At 42.3% G+C, this 17,753-nt stretch overlaps 2 protein-coding genes across 3 annotated transcripts in view; both read right to left on the reverse strand.

Annotated features, from left to right (window-relative positions):
- LOC125448151 (bone morphogenetic protein 1-like) overlaps positions 1-17,753 on the reverse strand; it is a 116,061-nt gene that overhangs the window by 72,228 nt on the left and 26,080 nt on the right. The window contains exon 2 of the mRNA XM_048523220.2: positions 9,953-10,063. Coding sequence (XP_048379177.1) covers positions 9,953-10,063 — 111 coding nt within the window. The remainder of the gene's footprint in view (positions 1-9,952; positions 10,064-17,753) is intronic.
- The window catches only part of LOC125448152 (metal transporter CNNM3), a 79,119-nt gene continuing 71,318 nt past the window's right edge, over positions 9,953-17,753 (reverse strand). For both annotated transcript variants that reach the window (XM_059641102.1, XM_059641101.1), the window contains exon 12: positions 9,953-10,063. The gene's annotated coding sequence lies outside the window, so the exon portion shown is untranslated. The remainder of the gene's footprint in view (positions 10,064-17,753) is intronic.

Below are 17,753 nucleotides of genomic sequence, written 5' to 3' on the forward strand. Positions count from 1 at the left end.
GAGGAGAGACACAGTATCTGAGTCCTGCTGCATGGGAAAGCAAACACTGGGCTTTCACAAGGTCATACAAGGGAGGCCACGCAGCCTACTTCTGTCTCAACCGTCTCGAGATGGGTGAGAGGGGAGTGGGTGGGGTGGTGGGTGGGAGTTGCCACTCCTGAAACTCGCAGCTCATGACAGCATTGGAAGCAGAAAGAGCCAATAATTTCAAAATGAAATCAGACAGGCGCTGAAGGAAATAAACTTGTAGGGCAGCAGCCACACAGCAGGTGAATGGAACTGACTGGACTGCTCTGCAGAGAACAAACATTGATGTGATGGGCTTAAAGGCTTCCTTTTGCGCCATAATGACTTTCTGACATTGTTCTTTTTTTAAGGAAAACATCCTAGACCAATTATATTAAAGGCGATTTAAAAATGGAAGTTGTTTTGTGTAAGAGTTCCTCTCTGCCTTTCATGAAAGTAGTAAAGGCTTGGACTGCCCCATTGCCTTTCACAGCCTTGGAAGTGAAGTAGGTTCAAGGTTTGGTCCTTGTTATTTTGTTTCCCTGGCACTTGTTCATTCAGGCCTCTGTTTCCAGAAGTTCCACTTCTTGCCCACACCTCTCCACCCCCATTTCAGACATCTGCACTCCTCTAATTCTGACCCCTGATTTTAATCCCTCCATCTCAGTTAGCTTTATCTTCAAGTTCGCAATGCCCTCTCGAGACCTGTCCACCTTGCGTGCTTCCTTTATTACTATCTTCCAGGCTTGACATTTTATTTGTATTGCTCCGGTGAAGCACCTTGCCATGTTTTATTACATGAACGGCACTATATAAAGACAGAAGATTTTTTAAAATTTCCTTCACAAGACACAAGCATCATCAGCTATTGCTGCCCATCCTCACTCACCCTCAAGAAGGCCCTTAGGAGTTAACTAATTTGCTCTGGGTTTGGAGTCACATATAGACCAGACGGGGCAAAGGCAGTAGATTTCCTTCCCTGAAGGAAACCGCTTGGACGTTACTTTTCTTACAACAATCGACAATGCTTACTTAGTCCCCATTAGACTAGATTTTAATTATTTCTTTTCATCTTGAATCTCATTGCCCTCCATGGCAGGCTTCGAATACAAGTCCCCACAAAATGGGCCAGTATCATTATCACTACATGGCTGTGTCCTCCAATCATGCTGCTTCTCACTGACTCCTTTTTATGTGGCACCTTAAAAGAAATATTCTGTTCATGGTCTATGTCAGGTCAAACTCCAAAGTCATAAACACTTGCAAAAAAAAATTATACCAATCAGTCCCACAGAACAGACAGAAAGAACAAAGGTGAGATCTTGTCAACCTGTGGTCACTGGACTTCGGCAGGATAAATTTGGAAATGGTCACTGTGATATACATCATCGATAGAACTGAATAAATGGTACAAGTGGGAAGCATCTTTGTGCAATAACCGCTCTTCAAAAGAGTATGTATGTACTCTCTCTCTCAACACCTAAGTGCATAGCAATGCCAACAAAGTCCTTAGAGGTGCAGCCACGGTTGTCATGTCAGATACACAGCTGCCTATTTACACACAGCAAGCTTCCACAAGTGACAACCGATAATCTTTTGTAGTCACATGGGGTCACGGGATAAATGTTGGTCCCAGGTCACATGTGAGAACTTCCCATCTCTTGATTGAAATAGGGCCACAGAATCTCTTGAACCCATCTGAATGGGCACAGAGGGCTCCTTGTTTAATCCTTGTCTGAAAGAACTATAAACAGTGCAGCACTCCCATAACACTTCCCTCCAACAGTGCTGCACTCCCCGTGTACTAACCAAGTGATCGCACGCTGGACTTCTTCTATATTGCCCCTCTGAGAGCACAGTGAAAGCTGGCTAACTGAACATATTCAGGCTGAATTAGACAGATTGTTGATTGACAAGAGAGTTGAGGACAAACAGAAAAGTGGATTTGAAGCCATAATCAGATCAATTGTGATCTTAGCAATTAGTGAAGTAGGCTTGAGGGGCCAAACGGCCTAGTCCTGCTCCTAATTCCAGTAAATCTTTCTCCGCTGCAGAAGTTGTGCTGCTGCTGTTTGCACACAGCTTCGGAACGGACACCAGAACATTTCTGAACACATTCATGAATGCATCATTGAGGAATGTGTAGACTTTTGACCTCTGTCACCTTCCTGGAATACCTGGCTTCAACTCAGTGTTCCAGTGTGTGTGCAAACTTTCTCTAATTAATCTCTGTATCAGCCAGTCCAGTCTGGAAGCTCGGCCAGTGAGTCTTGCCAGGTTTCCACAGGTATATGTGCCAGAGAGACCAAAACTGAGGATTCTAAAAACTGGGAGATAGTCTGAGAGACAGATGGCTATCTCCATATTTTTTGAATTCAGATACAAAGAGATTACTCTTCTAAGTAGCCCTGGCTGTAGGTTAGAATGAAAAGGTATAAAACAAATGCACAAGTCTTCATTTTTACAACTACCTGTTACATTCTGTTTGCTGATCTTCAAAAAAGCATAAAATGACATTTTGTTCATTTGATCCATCATCTTGAATTTTCAAGGAACTGTCAATCTACAAGCTTCTTTTGCCAGCACAAGTCAATCCTTTGCTGAATTCAAGTTATACAATTAAACAGAGATTGCTACATGTTTAACAATGACATCACAAGCTGTTTTGTGGTGATGGCCACATAACACTCAATATCATAATTGATACCTGAATAAAATACAGCTAGGGCATTCACCAACAAGTCCATCTAAGTACAATGCTGCAGTCCTCCCACCTTGTCTCACCTAAATTGATCATAACCACCTATTCTCTTCTTCTTCACATACTTATCTAGCCTCCCTTTTAATGCTTGAGCAAGGAAAAGGAGGGATGAAAAGAATCTTGATTCATGATTAAGTGTTAAATGTATTATTTAATGCAACTCTGGTGTCACTGGGAAGGCTGGCATGTGTTGCCCATCCCTAACTGCCCTGGAACTGAGTGGCACCTTCGGCACTTTCAGAGGGCAGTCAAGAGTCAACAACATCACCGGGGGCCTGGAGTCATATGGAGGCCAGACCAGTTAAGGATGGGGGATTTTCCACTCTGAAAGGCACAGATGAACCAGAGGGATTTAAATAACAATCAATGATAACTTCAGGGTCACAATGACTAGTTTTCAATTTCATAATTGCTTTAAAGTGGTGGAGGAATTTGAGCCCCATGTTCCCAAAGCAACTGCCTGGATTTCTGGATTACAAGTCCAGTAATGTTATGTCTACACCATCATCTCTGAATTACATTACAATTCACAAGCTAATGTGGATTCTGTAGACAATCATGTGCTTTCCAGTTAAATTACTTCTTCTCACAACAATGTCTTCATAACGTCAGAGCCTGTCTATGGCATGTTGTCTCTGGCACTTCTGATAATTAATCAGGTAAATCTGTGCTCTCTGGTTCTCAACTCTTTTGCCACAAATCAGAAGATACTTCCCATTCATTCTCTCCAGATGCCTCATGATTTTGGACAACTTTTGGACAACCTTCTCTTCATAATATCTGGGTTTCAGAGTGCTCAGGTGAAGATCTGACAACCACGGTTCAATTGGTAGTATAACTGCCTCTGCATCACAAGACTCAGGGTTCAACTCACACATCAGGATTTGAGCAAAAAAAATCAATACTAACACTCCAGTGTGGCATGTTACACTATTCGGGACACTGTCTTCAGAATGACAGGCAGGGCTTTGACTATCTGCACAGAGGAATACAAAAGATCCAGGGGCATTATTTTGAAGAAGAGCAGGGGAATTAGCGCTCATGTTCTGGTCCATATGTGTTCTTCAATCAGCAATTAACAACAAACGCACAGAAAATAACCTGGTCCCGACTATATTACTGTTGGTGGGAGTTTGCTGTGTACAAATTGGCTCCTTCGTTTTATATACACAAAAGCAACTACATTTCAAACAGTGCCTTATTGACTGTGACGTGTTTTCAGATGTCAGGTAGTTGCTATCTAAATGCAATTCTTTTTCTTTATTTTCTGTGGACAACCGTTGGTCCAAGCATCCTGCAGCTTGATGCCCTTCAAAAGTACTAAATAGGCGCATGAGCATTTATTGATATTATGTCTTCTGTAGACCTCCTGATATATTTAAAGACATTAGCAATAAATGGATGGATAGTTGACAAATGAATTTTAACATAGATAAATAACAGGTGCTGCATTTTGGCTGTAAAACGAAAAGACATCATTCAGCATTTGGGGCTTTGGAGTTTGGTTGGATCAAGGAGTAAAGGCATTTAGGTGCACAGATGCACAAATCTCCAAAAAGGAGAGTAAGATACCAAGAGCAAATACAAAAAAGAGCTGCTACAACATACTGAAAAGGGCACCAGTGGCTGTGACAACTATCTGTGACTTTTCACAAGTGATAAAAAAGGAAATGTGGACCATAGCCCCTATTTGTGTTTCTTGTTCAGGAGACACATGAGAGATAGGATGGGGACAGACTCTGATTTTGACTGTGACATGATGCACAATGAAATGGCCTGTGACACTCACTGTCAAGGGTCACTGAAGACGAATAGTTATTTGGTTGCTGCACTGGAGGACAGCCAGTGCCTGTGGCATTGTGCGAAGCAAAGTGGACAGCAGTGCAATTCTCCCACACTGCGATTCTGGATTCCTCAAGTTGTGTAACACGTTGTAAACAGATTACCCAACTTATTGTGACGAGTGTTTACAGCTGACACATCTCTTAAGAGATTCATTTCCAGACTCTCTGCTCCAAACTTGATTTTTAAAAAAAAATTCGAACCACCGCTTAAGGATCCTCAGTGGGGTTTGGATAGACATTCCGTTTGCTGCGAGATAAAGGCCACATTGTGCAGCTCACATTGGCAAATCCTAGAACGATCTTGGCTAAGGGATGTTACTGAATACTCAGTCATAAATGAGCCCATACAGCTTGGAGCTTTTGATCAAGAAATAAGATCTGCGAATGGTATTTGCAGCAGGTGAGATTCTGAGGCTTATTTCAATTCTCTCTTGAGCTCCCTTCCTTATTGATGCAATTTGGCGTATTTTTCAACCACCTTGGCACAGTAGTGGTAACAGCCTCACCTCTGTCAGAAACGTGTGGCTCCAACACCCACTCCAGAGAAACAGGCACAAAATCTAGGCTGATGTGATCGGAAGGAAATGTTGCACTGTTTCTTAGATGAGGCTGGAAGTTGAGGCCTCTCTGCCCCTCTCAGAAGGATGCAAGACACCCAAAGGCGTTATGTGGATGAGAGCAAGGGGAGCACTCTTGGGCGTTTTGGTCAATATTTGTCTCTAAACCAAAATCACTATGGCAAAAATGGCCAGGCAGTTTGTGAGACTTCGACAGCACATAAATTGTCATTAGTGCAGCAATATCCAGATTTCAATATTTGCTCTCCATATTAAGGCAGGCTACATCAGCCTCACAGATGGACTCTGAAAAGTCATCTGAATTTTTCCCTGGGTTGAGGAGACTGTCCTACATTGAGGGGCTGTATATCAGACAAGAAGGGATATTCTCATCAGGACACCCAAGGGCCTTGACAGGGTAGACGCTGAGAAATACTTTTCCCTGGCTGGGGAATCAGGAATATGGCAGGGTACAGTCTCAGGATACAAGGGGCTGACTGTCCAGAAGAAATGTCTTCAAAGGGTTGCGAATCTTTGGGATTACCCATCTAAGCTGTTTGACCCCTTGAGCTTGCTCTGTCATCTATGACCTCAACTTCAATACCTGCTTCTTTCTCCCTTGATTCCTTGAGAGACTAAAATTCTGTCTCAATCTCAGCCTTTAATGATGGGATACCCAGAACCCTCTGAGGTGGATAATCCCAAAGATTCACAACCCTTTGAAGAAATTTGTGCTGGACAGTCGGTCCCTTATCCTGAGACTGTACCCTTCCATATTCCTGATTCCCCAGCCAGGGACAAGTATTTCTCTGGCTTTTACTTCATAGGCTATCATGCATTTTGGGATATCACGAAGCCACAAAGCATAAGAGGTTATTTAGCCCTTCCATTCAATGGTGGTAACATTTCCATTGATATCAGCTTCCTTCAACACATAAAACATATGAGTCTGCGCTGCTGACTAAGGACCAGTCTCTGTGTTGTCAAGATAACAGCTCGAAGCATTGTTCTATAGTGTTTAGGTCTTCGCTTTCATTCAAAGTTTAGGATTAAAGATATTCTCCCGCCTAATGTACTTCAAATGAGTGGAAATGCACAAACATGTATTGCCACAAAGAAAGTTCAGGAATTCCCTCCATTTCAAGACTGAGAGAAATTGAAGGAGGGGAACTTGCTTGTGGTGTTGTTCCTGTGCGTTCGCTGTCTAGGTCATGGAAAGTGTGGGTTTGGAAGGTACTGTCAAAGGATAGTTGGTGATTTGTGCATTGTATCTTGTAGAGGCCATATACTGCTCCTACTGAGCATCAGTGGTGGAGAGACTGAATATTTGTGGATACGGTGCCAATCAGGCAGGCTGCTTTATCCTAGATAGTGTCAAGCATCTTGAATGTTGTTGGAGCTGTCCCCAGCCAGGTAAGTGGTGAATGTTTCACCACAATCCTGATACGTGCTTTGTCGATGATGGGCAGGCTTTTGGAGTCAGGATGTAAATTATAACGTGATGGACTTAGTCTCAGTAAGACTAACAATGAACCATTCCACATTCTAAAGATGTGTGAGAAGAATTCAAACATCGTCCAAGCACTTTTCTTTTGACCTTTCGACAGCCCAATATCATCCACATAATGGGATCCTGAGAGCCTGACACAATATAACAACTGGGGGCTAACCAATCCTGAACAAATTCAACTTGCCTTTGTTAAAAATCTCACCCCTTCATTTATGAAGCATATAACCTTCATTATTAGACTATTATTGAATGGTGACATGCGGTTCTTCAGACTAGAAACAGCCTGGGACAGTGAGAATTAAAAGTGGTTTCTTCATTAAAAGGAGCTTCTTCAAACTTTCTGAGATAGTAGGAACTATTTCTGATGAAGGGTCTAGGCCTGAGAGGTCAAGCTTTCCTGCTCCTACGATGCTGCTTGGCCTGCTGTGTTCATCCAGCTCTACAACTTGTTATCTTCAAACTTATTTATTCAAATTTATTCAAACAGATTTATTCCAGAACCCTCACCCCAACCCCCTCTCTGATGAAGGGTCTAGGCCCGAAACGTCAGCTTTTGTGCTCCTGAGATGCTGCTTGGCCTCCTGTGTTCATCCAGCCCCACACTTTATTATCTTCAAACTTTCTGTTTTGTCTTGCATACACCTTCCACTGGCACAATTTAGTATGTTCTCTTAAAGTGAGCAAATGCATAAAGTGCACTTTTCAAATCACTACAACACTACAGGTTAGAGCACAGGAGGCCATTTGGCCCATTCTGTCTGTGACGGTTCTCTGCAACAGCAATGTAGTTATCCTGCTCTACATTTGCCCCATAGCTCTGCGATTTGTTTACCCTTTAGGCCCACAGGAGGATGACGATCCTGCTTAAAATAATGAATCTGTAAACTGCTCACACAGTTACACATTCAGATAGACTGCTTCACTGCTTTCTGGTTCAAGTTCTTCTACGGCAGCCTCACTCAGTCTCATGTTCCTCTACATGTACAAACGCAGAATGTGGCCATCAATCATTAAGCAACCCCTCATTACCTGGTCACTTAACATTCCTTTATGTTATTCAATTACCATTACATCTGCTGCCTTGTGCTAACTTTGTTTTGAACCAAAGAAATCATTCTTCTGACAGCAGCCAACACTCTGTATATGATCTTCTGAAATCATCTTTTTTTCGTTTTAATTTATAGAGACATCGACAGGCATGCAGTAACAGGAATCTGATGCAGAGGAAAAATTGCACACTGTCCACTATAACTCAGTTCACCACACAGATAGGATGTCAAATGTCTTAGAGTGGATGCGGAAAAGAATCACTGTAATGGGACCAAAGATGGTTTTGTGGCACATTGGGTAGCGTCCCTGTCTCTAAACCAGAAGCTCTGATCTGAGTTCCATCCCAGGACATGATGGCAAGGAAGATGCAGTCGTACCATGACCAAATGCATTCAGTATCAACTGGGAAACCCTTCCAATACATACTAATGGCAGCCAGGAGAGATTCCTGGACGGCTATGAGATGGAAAGACCATCGATACCTCTACCATCACTATCCTTGACTCCAGGCTGCAGAAGGCACGTAAAGTATGTGCGTTGCCACAGCAACTTAAGACTCAGAGTGAACTTTAACATACCGTTGTTTTCCTTGCAGTGGAGAAAATAAGGGAAGATTTAACTGAGGTTTCCAATATCACGTGTTTTGATAGGGTAATTAGGGTGAAATTAATTCCAATAGCAGCAACAACAGCAATCATAGAACATATATTTAATATAACTGTCAAAGTAAGTGCTTTACTCAAAAAACGCAAGCTTTAGCTGTTTCATTGCTCCAATGATCTTGGCAACTTGACTGACTTTGATATCTGCTTGTCAAAAGTATTGACGTTAGGTCAAAATCCCAGTAGAATGATTTTTATAGTCATGGTTGCTGAGCAGTGATATTTATCTATCAGATAACCTCATGACAGAGTCTAAGTGAAACTAAAATTCCAACACAATGCATGTCCTGTAAAAGATGGCATCCTTCTATGGGCCCTACCTGAGACTCTATGTTATGCAGGAGAACTGTTGTTGCTAAGTTCAGGCAGAATGCAGCCCTTTGGTGCTTCAGATCACTGGGTAGCACTCTTGGTACGAGTGAGAAGACTGCAGTTTGGAATCCCACTCCAGCTACTCGGCCACAAAACTGACACTGAAGCAATAGTGCAGTACTGAGGGAATGCACTGTTAGGAAGTATCATCTTCTGGATAATCTAATTGCTGTCTGTAGGCAATGCTGGGCTTCCTGCTATGCAACAATGACCACACTTCAAAATTAGGTAGCTGTCTATGAAATGCTTTGGAAGGTATGGAAGGTGCTACAGAAACACAAGTCTCTTGTTTTATGACAATTCACATTCTCATAAACTGATATCCCATCTCCACTTTCTATTAATTAAAAAGCAAAATACCACTGGTGCTGGAGATCTGACATAGAAACAGAAAGCACTGGAGAACTCAGCAAGTCTGGCAGCATCTGGGGAGAAAAACAGAGTTAATGTTTTGAATCCAGTGTAGTTTTTCTTCATTTACAGAAAAGGTTTGGGAAGTGATTATTCTTATGCTTTTAACTGAAAGGGAGGAGGATGAGTGAAACAGGTTGTGAGGGTACCCAGAGCAGGAAACCATCACCAGTGGTAGCTTAATTGCTAACGTGATAACTGTACATTGAATGAAATAGGATAAACAGCACGGAAACAGTCCATTCAATCCATCCAGTCTTGAGCCATGACTGTGTTCCACTCAAGCCTCCTTCCACTTTTCCTCATCTCGCATCATAACCCTCTATCCTCTCCTCTTCACAACTCTGTCAATCCCCTTCTCAATTTATATCGATACATTTGACTTCTCTTCCCATGGGAATGAGTTCGTCATTCTCTCCAATCTCCGAGTAAAGACGTTTCTGCTGAAATTCCCAATTGGATACCTTGGGGTCAGTCCGATCTTGATAACCTCTGGATTTGCTCTTCCTCACAAGTGGAAACATTGCCTCCAAATCCACTCAATCAAACCTTGTGCACAACATTTAATGATATGACTATGTGTATTCCAAGGCCAGTATACTCAATCAAGACTTGCACTTTCCAAATAGCAGTGACTTCACTATTTTTCCCACTGAAGTGGAGTACCTCATGTTTATCTGTGTTGAACTTCAATTTACCAATTATTTGCCAATTCTGCAAACTTACAAAGAAACAACTCAAGGCCATGACAGTTCAAACAGTAATGGAAATTAACATACCTGCAGACAGCCCAAACTTCTGGATTCGATGTTTCTTTAAATCTACAATCCAGTCGACCTTAAATGACTTCAAGTCTTCTTCATCCAGTGCAATGTCTCCCAGAAAGGCAGCTACAGAACGCAAAGCAGATGTCAGGAATCACGAATTAAACACTCACAAACTGTATCTCTGTGAGGGGAGAAACAAGTAAATTGAGGACAGTAAAACCAAGGCTATTGACTTGTACTTGCTAAACCACACATTCACCTTGTACTTTTTGCATTGTGAACCTCGGCACACTGGGTGGTATAGCCAACTTACACACAGCTGTGAACTACCAAATGTCACACCTATCACCTATGTTCTGGAGGTTGCCCTGACTCTAAACTCACCTCAACCATCCAACCACTGATGCTGAGGGGAGATTTGATAAAGGTACAAGATTATGTGGAGATGTTTAGATAAGAGAGACTAAAAAAAAAGCTGGCACCATTAGCTAACAGTGCCGGGGCACACACATTTAAGGTTTTGGCAGGAGATACGAGAGACTGCGAATGTGAGGGAAAACATTTTGTTACAAGCTGAGTTAATAACAGCACAATCAACAATTCAAACATTCAATATAAAATCTAAAAATTAAGTACATGCACTGGGTGATACAGCAGGGGAATAGGACTAACTGAATGGCTCTACAGACAGCTAGCAAGGACGCATAAGCTCATTCAGTGTCAACGGCTTTATGAAACAGGGGAGAAAACTCATGCACAGGAAGACCCAGGGCAGCTACCTCTCCACCAATAACTCTAGACTGAATTATCAGTGATACAGCCTTCACTAGCCACAGCCCTGCCTGTTCCAGAGCACTTCAAAGCCTTGGAAAAGCCCATCCTCACCACAGCATCCATCTCACTCAGCCCTCCCCCTTAGTAATGGCTCCCCTTTGTGAGCTCTGACTTGCATTAAATGCACCCAAAAAGGGAAGCTGTTGGTGAACAGAGAGGTTGAAAAGATGAGTTAGATCTAGAAGCAGTGATTGTGATTTACTAGAGTAGGTTTTGAGAAGCATAGGGATTGTGGGGTAAAGCAAAGACCAAGACCAATACGGTGAGTCAAAGTAAAAGACAAAAAAGCGAAATTAGATCCCAACAGCGAATGAGCAGAGATGCAAGTATCTGCAGTAAGAGGCAGACATAACTTAGGAGGAATAACAAAAAGGGAATGGTGCCCAAAGGCACATTTCTTTCAATCTGCAGTCAATCCTCAACTGTAGCAAAATCGTCATGACTTAAGACAGACTTTGGGACCGTAGCATGGTAACCAACGTGATAGATGGGCCATTGAGCAAAGCCCGCAAAATTGAGTTTAGGTTTTGACCTAGACAGGAACTGACAGAGTGGCGAGCAAGCTCGAGGGGCTAAACAGCCTTCTGCTATTTCTAGACACCACCCCCTCACAGAAAAACATTTTAGCAGCCCAAAGCAGGGCCTCTCCACAAACACAGATTCGAGAGAAGGCTTGACATTCTCACTCAACCAGCCGCTAACATTTTGCACATAGTTCAGAGTTTAACAGGCAGGTTTTCTAATCTGTTTTGACAGGTTTCCTTTAGGCTGCCAATTATTTTCAAGAGAACGTTTCTTTTAGCCAGGTCTAGCAATTCTCATTATGGACAACATCCTTGAATTTCACTTTATACCTGAAGAAATGGCATAAGCCCTCCAATAAAGTGCCAAGAAAGAATCACCTGGTTCCTGAGTCGCAATAACCCTACAATCCAGCATGACAGAACAGGGAAATATCCTTCCATAGTGAATGCTGGAGAACAGGCATGGCGTGCACAAAGATTTAGTAGCGTCACGGTCACATCAATTCCAACAAAAATGAAATACATGCAAGTGAAATCTCCAGATTGTAAATACAACATCTTTTTATTTTTTCTGTATTTTTAAGTGAGGGCTCAAAATGGGAAAAGAACTGTATTAGAAAGGAAGCATTGCTGTATATTTTGAAAGCAAGTTATCTGATCTCATTGCAAGCACCGCTTATACAGCTGCTTGTTCCAGCAGTGGTAGAAGTGTAATTTGCAAATGAACAGGAGCCAAGGGGTTGTGCACAGATGATGTTTTGGTTGGCAGCAAGTAGCCGATTGGTCCATGGACTAGTGATTGGGAACTGGTGATCAGTTATCATTGACGAAAGCCTTCTGCCTGCCAAAAACTACATTACTGGTTCTCAGGTAGCTAAACAGCTGGCAGCTGCAGACAGGTTACACAGAAGCTTTCAGATCTCCACCAGCTCAGGAATAGTGTCTGTTCCCTGCTGCAAAACCTACTTTAAGCCTCAACAGCACCAGTTTATTTGTCCTTTGGCAATTGCGAGAAGCTGTGACTTTTACTTAGTAAGTCAGAGACATTTCTACAAGAGTGAATGGGTCCCCTGGGCCTCTTACAAACTAGTGAAAGGATCTGGAGAAGGTAAACCGAGAAGTAGTGTTACAACCAGCACAAGAGTCAGAAGAATTGCCTTAGCAACTCTGTAAACAGGAACTGCTAACTGCCTTCCTAGTCTTTCTCACTGCTTGAAACACCCATGTTTTTTCCTGTGTGTGTTAGTCTGTTATGTACGGAGGAGTTTATAAGGGCATTAGAGATTTAGCTTGTATAGATGCAGATTGTTTACTTATAACTAGAATCTATTTACTTGGGATAAAAAGCAGCTCTTCCTGAATACGGAAACCTGCTGTGTGCTTTCTCTCAATACTGGACTAAAAGGCAAGGTAATTGAGGAATTCTGCACACCTTTTAAAATCTTTAACTTTTACTACAACTCTGGAAATAGCAGGGCTTGATTTCCACTGTGCTACCCAGTGGGGCTTTACAAGATAGAATGCTTAAAGACTCAACAGGGATGCTCTGATGTGAAATAAGCACGAGTCTTCATTCAGTTCCTAGCTTGCAAAATTGACACCAAAACTGCCCTAACACGACACCAACTTAATTGTTTCACTCCAAGAAACGTGGGATTGCAAACATGTCATGCTGGCACAGTGGGAGGATCTCTTTGGACCTAAGATACTTGACACTGTTGGGACAGGCTAGAGAGAACTCAAGTTGGTCTGGGAGCCAGGAGAGAGAAGATAGGAAAAGATTCAGGATTAAATTCCAGAAATTGAGACCTTAAGAGAAAGTCTAGCTTTGAATGGTGGGGAAGATGGAAATCAGAAGACCCAGCGTTGTCTCAATGTTGCATGGCTGGAGCTGTGAGTGCACAAAGGGATTTTAGACAAGACAAAAATATTTCATCGTTCGCATTATGGATGTGGGATCCCAGGACAGAGAGTGAAGAGAACCACTTTAGATATGATACAGGCATGAGATGAAATTCATGAAGAATGGCTGGCTAATCAGCAGAGAATCAGAACTGGACGCAGTATTCCAAGTGCGGTCTAACCAAAGTTTTATAGAGCTGCAACAAGATCTCACGACTCTTAAACTCAATCCCCCTGTTAATGAAAGCCAAAACACCATATGCTTTCTTAACAACCCTGTCCACTTGGGTGGCCATTTTAAGGGATCTATGTATCTGCACACCAAGATCCCTCTGTTCCTCCACGCTGCCAAGAATCCTATCCTTAATCCTGTACTCAGCTTTCAAATTCGACCTTCCAAAATGCATCAAAATGAATAGGAACATCCTGCTGATGGGTCCCCATTTACCTATCGTTCTTGTCCTTCTAGTTACCAAATATCATCGTTAAAGACGACACGGCCAATAGAAATAGGTCCTCTGACCTGATCCTCCATCCAATAGGATAATGGTTGATGTAACACTCTGCATACCCACTTTGCTGTCCTTTCACCGTCACCCTTGAACCCCCAAAACTTGCCAAGCATGTATTTATCTCAGTCCTATGCGTGCTTTCGGACTTTTCCATCATATATATCTATTGGCCAAGGAGGAGGAGAGGGGACCTAATTGAGGTATACAAGATAATGAGAGGCATAGATAGAGTTGATAGCCAGAGACTATTTCCCAGGGCAGAAATGGCTAACACGAGGGGTCATAGTTTTAAGCTGGTTGGTGGAAAGTATAGAGAGGATGTCAGAGGCAGGTTCTTTACGCAGAGAGTTGTGAGAGCATGGAATGCGTTGCCAGCAGCAGTTGTGGAAGCAAGGTCATTTAAGAGACTGCTGGACATGTATATGGTCACAGAAATTTGAGGGTGCATACATGAGGATCAATGGTCGGCACAAGGGCCTGTTCTGTGCTGTACTGTTCTATGTTCTATTCTATATAATCGGGTTAGTCAAAGTTGAAATTTTGATCTACACAGATACAATGTCTTGAGAGGCTAGGATCTGGAATGTGCCGCTTGAGAGTCTGGTAGAGACAGTTTTAACTGGAGATTAATGGAAAAGGAACAATGTACAGGGGGAAATTGTAGGAATGGTTGCAGCTAAATTGCTCCTCCAGAGCATTAGAACAAATAGGATTGGATGCAGGGCCTTCTTCATGATGTAATCATTCCGTGAGTATATGCTCAGCGTAAAAGTCTAAAGCATTTGTAATCAGCATCAGCCACAGATGTCGAATGGTGATCCATCTTGGTCTACTTCTGAGGGCACCACCAAAGATGCCAGTCTTTTGTCAATTTGATTCACTTGTGAATCTGGGCCCTGACAAAATTCTGCCAGCAGTGCTGAAGACTTATGGACCAAAATAGCTACACTTCTAACCAAGATGCTCCAACACAGCTGCATCTACCCAACAGAGTGAAAAATTACCTAAGTGTGTCCTATCCACAAAAACCAGGGCAAATTCAGTCTCGTCAATTACTGAATCATTAATCTCTTCTTGATCATCAACAAAGTAATGGACTATGTCGTGGACAGTGCTAGCAAGTGACACCTACTTACCATTAACCTGCTGAGGCTCAGTTAGTTCGAGCAAACCTGGCTACTTATTTCACATCAGTGCACCCCCATTAAGTACAGCCCTTTGTGTATTCCATCTTGTTACACCTCACTGGGGTAGCATTATCAGTGGTGAATTGCTACCATCAACATCCATTGTATTATTGATGACTATAACTAAAAAACAAGTTAGAAGCTGGGACTTCGGCAAAGTCTGTCTACTATCAACAAGGCACCAGTCAGGAGTGGGATGGAACATGCCCACTTGCCTGGATAAGTACAACTCCAACAACACTCAAGAAATTTGGCATTATCCAGGTAAAGCAAACAGCCCATTTGATTAAGAGACAATAGGAACTGCACGTGCTGGAGAATCCGAGATAACAAAGTGTAGAGCTGGATGAACACAGCAGCCCAAGCAGCGTCTTAGAAGCAGAAAAGCTGACATTTCGGGCCTGGACCCTTCATCAGGGTCTAGGTCCGAAACATCAGCTTTTCTGCTCCTAAGATGTTATCTCTCAGCCCATTTGATTGAACCCATTTCACCACCTTAAATAATCACTCCCTTCACCACCAGTGCATAATGGCAGCAACATGCACTGTCTAGACAATGCACTGCAAAACTCACAAAGGCTGCTTCAACAACATTTTCTAAATTCTGCAATCTCAACTATCGAGGACAAAGGCAGCAGCTGAACAGGAGCACCATTCTCTGTAAGCTCCTGTCCAAACCACACACCATCCTGACTTGGAACAATATCGTTTCTGGATCAAAATTGTGGAACTAAGCCCGAAACAGACACCCTACAGACCTGCACACGTTAAAAAGAGGGAACTCAGCAACAGAGTGGATCATTTTAGAATCAGCCACATTGATGAAGGTCTGGAGTCATGTGCAGTTATGGTTAGGGCAGTATATTTCCTCGCTTAAAGGGCATTCATGCACCAGATGGATTTTACAACAATGCGGTAGTTTCATGGTAATCGTTACTGGAGATAGCTCTTCAAATTCAGATTTATTTAATCAACTGAGTTTAAATTCCTCCAGGTGCCATGCTGGGATGTGTGTGAACTCATGTTTCAGGATCATATGTACAGACCTCTGGATTTCTAGTTCAGTAATATAACCACTATGCTATTGCTCCCGATCCGTATGTACATAGCAAGGACGATGCCTTGGGCAGTCACATATCTGAACGAGTTGAAGTTTGCAAAGGTTTTCATGCTCATAAGTATAATTGAATAAAACAGGAATAAAGGAATGAAAAATGAAGAAGTTCATTAAAGCCGAACATATAATTGCTTGGCCGAAGAACACAGACTGCGGCATGTAGATTCCCGCAAGCTGTAGATGTAAATGGATTGTTTTCACATCTTCGTACATCAGACTGTTTAATAGTTCCTTCTATAATTCAGTGAACAGAGGAGGAGCAATAGATCTTTATCAAAAGGGAATTGAGACCAGAAAACATGCTGTGGTCTCTAAAACAAAAGCGTACTATACAAAATATGTGGACCACTTAAAATAATTCTTTTGTGCATTTCTTTTTAAGAGGAATCCCCTGTACTTGAAAGTCAGAGGATAGCAGTGGAGCAGGCAGATTTTCTGTATGAGGTTCGTCAGCAGCTGCACAATTTATTTGTGAAATATGCACAGCCCCCTCGACAGCCCAATGGTAATTTTGACATCTAATGCCATCCTGAGAATGCTCCAGTCTCACTTCCTGACCATGCCTGTCTCTGCCGGGGTGAGCTCAAAAGGCACTGCAGTGACCTTAGGCTTATGACAAGGAAGTCACTCAACAGTGGCAATCCAGCTCACTATGCAATGGAAGAGGAGGAGACCATTCAGCTCTACACGCTTGTTCCACCATTCGATGAGTTCGTGGCTGATCCTAACACCATTCACCATCATTGTCTCCATATCCATTTATACCCTTGTTCCAGCAAAAGAAAACTCAAATATTCACTTTGTGTTCCACCTGTCCTGCAAATCAGTAAATTTAAAAATCTCTACTGGATTGTCTGAGTCATGAATAAATATAAAGAATATAAATAGAGCACATTTGCTTGTGCAACACCACATGTCATGTATTGAATTTGAGTGGAAACCTCACTCTATCTTCTAAGGTTTAAACAGTTCTCAACCACATTGGAAAGGTATCTTCAATCCATAACATTGCATTTTAACTCACAATGTTTTATGTGAAACCTTGTCAAATGCACTCTGAAAGCTCACAGAAACGTCATCTTTAGTCTCATTTACTACTTTAGCTATATCCTTAGTATGACTAATTACACTCACAGTATATGACCAACCCTACGTTGATTCTAATCAGCTCAAATTTCTCCAAGTTCTCAGCTGCTCTGTCCTGGCATTAGCTTTCCAAATAGATTTTAGACTAACAGGTTTATAATATCTTGATCTCTCTCCCTCTTTCCTTGCTTAAATAGCTGAACTATGTTTGCAGTACATGTTCCAAACTAAAGGGTCAAATCCCAAATTGTGGAGACTTTGGAAGCTGAAACTAAACTCTGTAATTTCCCCTCCTGCTCTCTTTAAAGACAGTTTTCTGTATTAGTCTGACATTTTTTGTTCAAATTCTGTTAAAGGGCCTTGCTCCCCTTGGCTGCCTTTGTTCCTTTTAATGAGCCCCTGGTCATCTCAATCAGTAAGGTTGTCCGATCATTGAATGGCTAATAGCTGAAAAATCTGGGATCACTGTGGGGAAATCCTGGGCCTGATTTATTCAACTTCAATATTCTATTAGGTCGAAAGCATGGAAAGAAAAGCCAGATTCATGAGATTGCATTAGGAGTCCCGTGAGGAGGAGAAACAGTTTGCAGGTAGTCTCCCAAACATAGCTAGTAGGTAACAACAAAGTGTGAAGCTGGATGAACACAACAG

This window comes from Stegostoma tigrinum, chromosome 40 (genome assembly GCF_030684315.1).
Source record: "Stegostoma tigrinum isolate sSteTig4 chromosome 40, sSteTig4.hap1, whole genome shotgun sequence".
NCBI lineage: Eukaryota > Metazoa > Chordata > Chondrichthyes > Orectolobiformes > Stegostomatidae > Stegostoma > Stegostoma tigrinum.